Raw genomic sequence first — 9,624 nt, 5'->3', positions numbered from 1 at the left:
ATCACTCCATTTCTTGGGCCCGGCATGGACAGATGGTTAGAGCGCTTGACTCGCAATCTGAGGGTCCCACCAAACATGCCCACCTTTTCAGCCGTGGGGACGTTATGATGTGACGGTCAATCCCACTATTCGTTGGTAAAAGAGTAGCTCAAGAATTGACGGTGGGTGGTGATAACTAGCTGCCTTCCTTCTAGTCTTTCACTGCTAAATTAGGGACGGCTAGCGCAAATAGCTCTCGTGTAGCTTTGCGCGAAATTCAGACCAAACCAATTTTTTGTCACCTTCTCGAAACTATAGACATTTTAAACTGTATCTTTAGAGGTGCAACACACTGGACGCGAGCGGTGCGGGCGAAGTTTTTAGAAATGAATGCAGTAGATAGGAGCATCCATACTAATCGTGGGAGGCGCGAGTGGCGCCGCTTGGAGGAGGAGTTCGCCACATCGCTGAAATAGAACGTATCTCTATTTTTTTCCCCTCATCGCCCAATTCGAATAAAACTAGTTAATCAGAAACAAGGTTAATAGCTTTGAAACAAATTAAAGAACAAAGCACGTGAAACATCGACGATAAAAAAAACTATTTATGACGTGCAGCGCTGTCCCTTGCAAATAAAACGGACAATGTCTGGCTGAACATCTGCAGTCTCTTGTAAGTAATCTATGTATTTTCATTATTAATAAATAAAGTGATCAGAAGACTCTATAATCACTGGACAGATTAAACAGGGCTTTAAAGTGAAAGACAATAACGTGTAAACTAAGCTTTGCACCTTTGCTAAAATGATTATTATTGGTTAATTACCGTGCGCATCAGTAATAGCAGTATAATTTCAAATAGCATAAGTTGATAAACCAAAAGAATCAAAAAACAAGTTTGTAAAGAATAACATTTATTTAAAAAGTGTGTTGATTCAATAACGGAATTGAATAGTTCATCCCCAAAGCGTACATTTGGAACAGACATTAGGAATGCACTGAATCACACAGAAATATACAGACCTAGCCATATGATTATTTCTAGTCTTTTGGATTGCTTCCAATTCGCGTCTGGTGTGGATAGACACTCTGCCGCAACACTCGCTTCCCGGCATGGCCAGGTGGTTAGGGCGCTCGACTCGCAATCTGAAGGTCGCGGGTTCGAAACCCCATCACACTAAACGTGCTCGCCCTTTCAGCCGTGGGGGGCGTTATAATGTGACGGTCAATTCCACTATTCGTTGGTAAAAGAGTAGCCCAAGAGTTGGCGGTGGGTGGTGATGACTAGCTGCCTTCCCTCTAGTCTTACACTGCTAAGTTAGGAACGGCTAGCGCAGATAGCCCTCGTGTAGCTTTGCGCGAAATTCAAAAACAACCAAACATTCACTCCGCTCGCGTCCATTGTGGATGCAGCTTAACACCAAATGTTTCACATTTTTATGATTAACAGATAACCCACACACGTATTGAGAAATAATAATTCAATATTTTATTGGACAATTAATACAATTAATCAAACTGTGCCAATTCACTTTTTTAAAGGTTTTTCAATTCAACAGAAATACTCTTTGAAGTTCAGTTTTTCTAAGAATTAAAGCAGGTTACTTATCTCAGGTTAATAATAATTCTTATTATTCCGCGTCTCACGTAAAAGTTAACGTGATCTCCTCCTCAGTCGTGGTCATTTCAAAGCTTGCAACTGGATATTGAGTTCAATAAATCTTATCATTATCTGAATGCCAACACAGTAACAAAGAACCGTTTTGTCTCGGGGTATAGCGTGATGATTAGAACTTGATTCGCAATCTGTGGGTCGGAAGATCGAAACCTATAGTTGAAAATGTTTGCACTTTACTTCGTGGGTATGTTATAATGTGACGGTCAGTCTCACTCCTCGTTGGTTAAGAGTAGCCTAAGAGTTAGTTGTGGGTAATATTCACCAGTTGCCTTCCCTCTAATCTATCACTTCAAATTTAGGGCTAGCAGATAGCCCTCGAGTAGTTTTCCAATAAGACTATTTTCATGTCTCGTTATTGTAGAAACGCCATTCTATTGTGGTCTCACAATTTATATCTGTTATTTCTATAATAATCTTAACAAATCTAGCGTTATTCTTTATATATATACATATATATATATATATGTATGTAGTAGTTGTTGTTAATCACAAAGCTACACAATGGGCTATCTGTGCTCTTCTCACCATAGGTATCGAAACCCGGTTTCTAGCTTTGTAAGTCCGCAGACATACCACTGTGCCACTAGGGACTACATATATATATTTAACACTGTCAAATTGTTTTTATGTACTTACTTCAGTCTTTAACTTCTTCTTTTTTTAAGATATCCATGTTATTGTTGTTGTTTTTTCTTATTGCTTGAAAATTATTTTATTCTTAACGAAATGGCTTATCTTGTTAATCTGATCAATATCTTTTGCATGTTATGGTACTTACAAATTGTTTTGGTTGTGCTGACAAGTCATCCAGTGTCCACGCCTTACACCTGACAACCCTCATATGACACTTAGCACCCATAAACGGACATATGGTAGTAGAGTCAGCTTCTCCTGCCCAGCCAGCTACAAACTTGTGGGAGCGTCTTTTCTTGAGTGTCTGAGAAATGAGTCTTGGTCGGATGATCCACCAGTGTGTAAAGGTAAGTTAGTGAATACTTTCTCTCTCTGTGAAAAAAATAACGTCAATACAGCAAGTACTAGCAAAAATTATTTACATCTGTAATCAAATGAATGCGAAAACATGAAATTATAACTAACTTTATCTTGCGGTAAAAGCGCACTAATAAAAAAAACAGTTCAATCAATATTTGTCGTTTTATTAATCGTGCTTAAGGCTTCTGCGTTTCAGTGTTGTTGTTTTTTTTAATCGGTGTTTATTTTTAGTTGTTTTATAGTTTTATTCAGCTACCTTAAGTTCTGTGTTTTTCGGGGTTTTCATTTTTAATTTTATATAGATACCTTAAAATCCGTGTTTTTCGGGTTTGTTTTTCTTTAATGCTGTAATGAATATATTAATACCCCGTGTATTCTCTGTACGCTGATTTCTCTCATTGAAGTAATAACAGGTATAAAACACAGTTCTATTTAGGTTAAAGCTTTGTAAGAGTATCTAATATTTTATATGAAATTATAAAAAAAAACTACCCCTAATAGACGAAACGTGTTCCATTTCCTTCAGAGTAATATTCCAAGACAATGTAGTCTCTATGGAAAGGGTTAAATAGGGAAAATAGGGAAGTTACTGTAAACTAAACTGAATGAAGTGTTTTATTGGTGTTTATCGGTTAAAACCGATAATCAGAAGCCCTAAACATGCTTCTAACAAATATATAGGTGAAAGGCCAAATTTTAAAATTACCCCATAAATTTAAAGTTTAATCACTCTATATTACAGAATCCTGGTTTATGCTTCTAGAATTATTAGCTATACTATCTCTATATCAATATCCTTTCTGTTATCAGAGGAGGGAGGGTGTGGTATATCCTTTATTGTTCTATTTTCAGGCATGATGTAATTTTTCTTATTTTTTTCAGACCAAATACTAGGTAAATTGAGATGTTGTTATTTTATGTATTTTTTAATAACTGTACTGGTATTACTCAAGTACGTTTTAAACAAAGTAAAGGACACTGATATTTAAAGACCAATATCTACTTAGTCAGAGATCAAGATCAAAACTCAGTATCTTTACTTTAAAACCCTTGCTTTGTCGCGTAAACTAAAAAACTTTTTGAAAATCCTTTTCTATAAATCCTGTTTCAATTTTATTGACTTAGAACAAATTATGTGATGGTGATGTGTTCAAAGACTAAATATAGAGGCCTGGCATGATCTGGTGGTTAGGGCACTCGGCTCACAATCTGCGGGTCACGGGGTCGAAACCCATCACAAAGCATGCTTGCCCTTTCAGCCATGAGGGCATTATAATATGATGGTCAATCCCAATATCCGTTGGTAAAGAATAGTCCAAACGTTAGCGGTGGGTAGTATTGACTATCTGCCTATCACTTCAAAATTATGGACGGCTAGCGCAGATAAACCTCGAGTAGCTTTGCGCGAAATTCAAACAACAAACAAACATATGATAGATATTCAAATATAAGCAATATAAGACAATTAACTACGTATGTATTTATAGATATTAAGCAATTATGTTAGCAATGTGGACACTCCATACTTTACCCGTTGTATAATGTTTATTATCATTATCACAATCTTAAAATATAATTTTAATCTTACATTCTGTTTATCTACATAAGAAACAAGGTCAATTTTCTACGTATTTAAAATATATTTAATAAGTATAATGTTTTCTGTCGTCTGTTACTATATTGAATCAATGTTTGTACATGTTTTGAAGAATTGTAAAATTCATGTCTTTGAATTATTCTGCTGAAGTATTCAATAGAAAAGCTTTTGAAATAATTGAAATATTATACGAAGCCCAATCTGAGTATTTTCTCTACTCACATTGAGAGCCATATCTCTTTATATATACCTGGCATGGCCAGGTGGTTAGGACCCTTGACTCGCAATCTGAGGGTTGTGGGTTCGAATCCCCGTCCTACAAAACATGCTTGCCCTTTCAGCCGTGGGGGCATAATAATGTGACGGTCAATCCCACAATTGGCAAAAGAGTAGCCCAAGAGTTGGCGGTGGGTGGTGAGGACTAATTGCCTTCCTTTTAGTCTTTTACTGCTAAATGAGGGACGGCTAGCATAGATAACCCATAAGTACCTTTGTACGAAATTCAACAAAACAAACAACCAAGCTTCCACCATGCAAAACGTTATCCTTTCAACGTGTTTTAATAATATTATGGCAGATTTGCCTTCACATGAATGGCGAGTGAACTATTGAAGGGCATGTTTTATCAGAAAGTATATGCAATTAAAGTGGGATGCTTCCAATCGACTACGCCATTGTAGCGGAAATGAAAAATACAGAAATTATCGGGCACATGTTAATGCTAATAAAGATAATACGACAGAAAACGGACGGATGAATTATATGTATCATTAAGATTAAACGCAGTATTGGAAATATGAGGAAATATTTGAAAATTGATTTTCTTTTTTAATACATCTCTATCTTCAAAACCGAGAGCAAATATAAAATCGATATCACTAACAACACCATTTCTTTATGTTTTATGTCTGTCTCAATTTTTTTCTATATTTCAGAGTCTTTGACAAACTATCAGTTCATATTCTTTGTGTGCTTTAATAAAAAAAAATATTCATTTACATTACACTGCTTGAGTCCCTCCGTGAGACAGCGGTAAGTCTACGGATTTACAACGCTAAAATCTGGGGTTCGATTTCCCATAGTGGACATAGCAGATAACCCATTGTGAATTTGCTAAACGTAACAAACACACACACATACTGCTTGGACTTTTTGAGGTAAAAATGTATGATGTGCGTATTTCCATAAAAGCAGCAAATAGATAAAGCATATGCTAAATAACATAGTTGCTCACCAATAAATCTAATGGTTTATAACACCAAAAATCGGGTTTGGATTCCCTCGTGAGTAGACAAAGGACAGTCCATTGTGTAACTTTGTGTTAAGCAGCAAACAAACACATGAAATTGCTTTTTGTAAAATTGTGTCATCATTTTTTCTTCTATTTGTAGCCTGGCCTCTCGCTTATTATCACTATTATTTATCAATTACACAAAACAAAGTATAATCATAATTTATAATATTAAACCATAAGGAAGCAAAATCCACTGTTAAGAATACTCTCAATAACGCCTCTTAATTCACTTTTATGCAAATCACACATGAGATTATCAGTCATAAGAACTGAACTAAAAATGATGAGACTATACTACATGTAGTGATCTGTCCCGATCCTGTCTCAGTTCCCACTGTAAAGTGGTTCTCAGGGCTTAAACGCTGCAATCTGTTCATTCACATGGAAATGATCAAATCAGAGCAGCCTGCTACAAATTGACAAGTGTCATTTATAAAAAATGAAACCGCTTCCAGGCTATTGGTACAATAACTCGGACACCATAATAGTGCAATAGAAGAACGTTTTCTCTCGATTGTGAATCGCCGCATATATTCACAGCCGCAATTGGATACCGTGTTTGAGACCGGCGTTTACAAACAAACATCACAAGACCGGCTGGTAGAGCTACACAAGAGTTATCTACGCTAACCGTACTTAATTTTGAACTAGAAGAAACGCATCCAGTCAGCAGCACCCACCGCCAACTCTTGGACTACTGTAATCGAATAGTGGGATTTTTTATCTAAAGTACTGATTACTTTAAAAATGCGGAACGCAACTTTTCTTGAGGTATTGGAACACGGACCACAGAATCTGATATCCACAGTCTGACACATTAACCATTAGGCCGCGTCCTGCGCCACCCTAAAATTCAATGTGAATTTACGAGCGTAGGCTGAATAACACATCATTTGTACTTCAGATCACATTACAGACCCTAAAATACATATGTGTGTATAAAGCTCTAATAAAGAGAAGTATTAACATTATTTAATAACAATGGATTTGACTTTTAGTAGCTGAATTCTATGAATTTCAGTTGACATTTAATTTTTTTATGCACAGTATATTAGCTTGCACTTGCATAAAACTAGAACATGTGAGATGTATCATAAGTCGTGAATCTATTATTGTATCTTTTTAAAACATAATATATGTTTCTCACTCAAGAGCTGAAGTCTATGCTTATAAAATACTTAAACTAAATTCTAACCTTTAGTTTCAAGCAAGAAAATATTGCGAGACAATGAAACTAAAATTGTACATGTCAATATAACAAACGAAAACATTCCAAGCTCAACAACCTGTCTAAGACATATAAACACTACACTTAGTTCAATCTCTGTTGGTTCTCCAATTTAGAATAACCTACAATCATATGGTAAATTTTCACTTCACATACTCAACTCAATAACTTAGAATCATAGCATAAATTATTATTTCACATTCACGACTCAACAATTTAGAAACATTACACGCAAGCCATATGGAACATAAACTCCGGACAACTTTTTCATTTCATTTCCAGTTCGCTTGGTCAACTTCCTTTTTAACCGGTGTATAGCCATGTATTTACATGTCATACATGTAGAAGGCGGAAACCGAAACGCTGAGTGCCAACTAATAAAGATATTCATTTAGTTTTTGTAGTCCTATTACTTATTAGTTCTTCTGAGTCTACCTCTGTTATTGGTAGAGTGATAACTTCCTGAAGCCAAAAATTTTTTTACCGGGAAAAAACTGTCATACTTTTTTATTAGCCCTAAAATATATGCTTTTTGCCAAATTACAAGAGGCAAAAAATGCGAGCTTCAAAAGAATTAATAGCTATTTCTTCCATAATAAGTAAACATTAAAGAATCTTCAAAGGCTGACAACCACTTACAAACATGTGACACAGTACTTGGTTATTAATAATATATCAACAAGTTAAATAAATGTTCAATAAAAAAAGAACTGGAAGGTTGATGTGAACAAAGTTGTATATATATAAGCAGAAAAATTAATTTGATATAATAGCTTAAGGAATTGTGTAAATGTAATAAATATTTTACAAAATAATTATTAATAATTAATTCAGCAAAACTGCTATAGTCCGTAACTTATTTATTAATTATCACTATGACTTATGTATTGATATCTAATTGGCATACGGTTTTGTTATGAACAGTATTGGAAACCCCACAGTGCAAGCCATTGTTTTACTTACGTTTCTTGTGTGTGCATAAGCTTGCCTTGATTTTCAGAATATATAGACAAATACTCAATCACTGATCAAATGCATCCCTCCAAGCTGGTTCCTATCTCATAAGAAGGGGGAAGCTAAATATAATGACTTCTACAAACTTATCTTGCACTTTGCATTACTGTGGCTGTGTTCGTTTATTTTGACATCTTGCAAATTTTTCCACGAAACAATTAGCTAGTAACAGTTGAAAAGCAATTTAGTGTTAGACACTCGTGTATCATGATCTATAGTTAATTTCAAACTAATAACATAACAATTCTTAGATAATACTGACTCATATGATAAGCAAGTAGCGAAATAAAATTCTCTGCCAAGAACAAAACCACACACACTTTAGTTTGGTGTGTTTGCTTAAGGTCTATAACAAAATAAACACAGCATGTATTCTTAAGTTCTAAAATCACTATTATTGCTGAATCTAGTTATAGTTACTGTAACACCAGAGGTTCTAAGGAAACGGCAATATACTGCTTACTTGTTGAATTTCACATAAAGCTACTCAAGGGTTACTTGTGCTACCTGACTCTAATTTTGAAGTGACATACTAGCGGGAAGACAGATAGTCAACAACACCCACAACCAAGTCTTGGGCTTCTCTTTACCAACGGTCAAAACAGTTACATCATATAACGTCCTCACGACTGAAAGGACGAGCATGTTCAATGACAGGTTTCGATCCCGCGAAGCATACTAGGACTTAATCAATAATTAATTTTCTACGTGAAAAAAAAGAAAACAAAAGCTGGCCTTAGAAAATTCGAACTCTACCTTGCCTGTACTACCTAAAACTTTATTTAATCAAGATTTATATGTTAATTATAGTGCCCTTGTTTACCCTCTAATTGTTATGAATTTGTAAATAAGAAGAGAAACGACCGACACAATGTCTTCATAATTAACTGTTTACTACCAACAGAAGTACTTCCCACACGTAGTAAGCTTGGTGCTTCTTTGTTAAAAACAAAAGCACAATGAAAGGATCTATTAACATACTGATTACTGTTGTTTTTAAAATAACTACTGTCTTTTAATTTTTTTATGTGTTACAAAGCAAAAAGATATCCAAACTTTTTTTTATACACCTTGCGGATTAATACGTTTATACACTTATAAAAGTTTAGCCAAGATGAAAAAGAACGACATTTTATTGCACTCGTCGATAACATAAATTATTCCTCAAACTACAGATGGTTGTCAAAAAAACCGTACTATTTTTGGTTTCATAATTCATAATTTTAAATAAGTTTGACTTATAACTGTATTGTGTAATATAATATATATATTTTTTCATTGTTACAGCTATAGTTTGTGCACCTCCAATACCACCCCTTAACGGTGGAGTCTTACACACAGGGCACTACCTAACGAGAGATACGATAACCTACATTTGTCGCCACGGTTTTATCCTCATAGGTGAACCACTGAGTGTTTGTAATGACAAAGGCGAGTGGTCTGAGCCACCACCAGTATGTGAGTTCAAATAAAAACTTTATTTTTATTACCTGAATTGAATATTGTAGAATAATTAAACATTGTAACTTTTCTCTATTGATAGTACAAGAATTATTGTCAAACAATTATTGTGCCTATTTGGAACATGTGTTTTTAACATATAGGAATTATGGATAAAACACTATTTTATTAACTAATAATAGTCATCAGACAGTAGACTACACGCTTCGAGAGTATATTGTTACGACATCAAGGTCACGTGATTAGTATCACGCCACGTCATTCTGAACATTCACGTCTTTTCCTTAAATCTCATGATTCTTCTAGATATAGTGTAGTCTTGTATATATAAAACCGGCCACGAAGCGACGAGCGGAGGTAATGAGTAATTGAACTGCAGTC

General features: G+C 35.0%; 1 protein-coding gene across 1 annotated transcript in view; it reads left to right on the top strand.

Moving 5' to 3' along the window:
* The window catches only part of LOC106459764 (locomotion-related protein Hikaru genki-like), a gene marked incomplete at its 5' end in the record, with an annotated part of 24,879 nt that overhangs the window by 9,948 nt on the left and 5,307 nt on the right, over positions 1-9,624 (top strand). The window contains 2 exons of the mRNA XM_022386698.1: positions 2,460-2,636; positions 9,070-9,240. Of these exons, the coding sequence (XP_022242406.1) occupies positions 2,460-2,636; positions 9,070-9,240 (348 nt within the window). The remainder of the gene's footprint in view (positions 1-2,459; positions 2,637-9,069; positions 9,241-9,624) is intronic.

This window comes from Limulus polyphemus, unplaced genomic scaffold (assembly GCF_000517525.1).
Source record: "Limulus polyphemus unplaced genomic scaffold, Limulus_polyphemus-2.1.2 Scaffold30, whole genome shotgun sequence".
NCBI lineage: Eukaryota > Metazoa > Arthropoda > Merostomata > Xiphosura > Limulidae > Limulus > Limulus polyphemus.
Note: the sequence above shows the minus strand (reverse complement) of the source record. Positions and strands in the feature narration are given on the sequence as shown.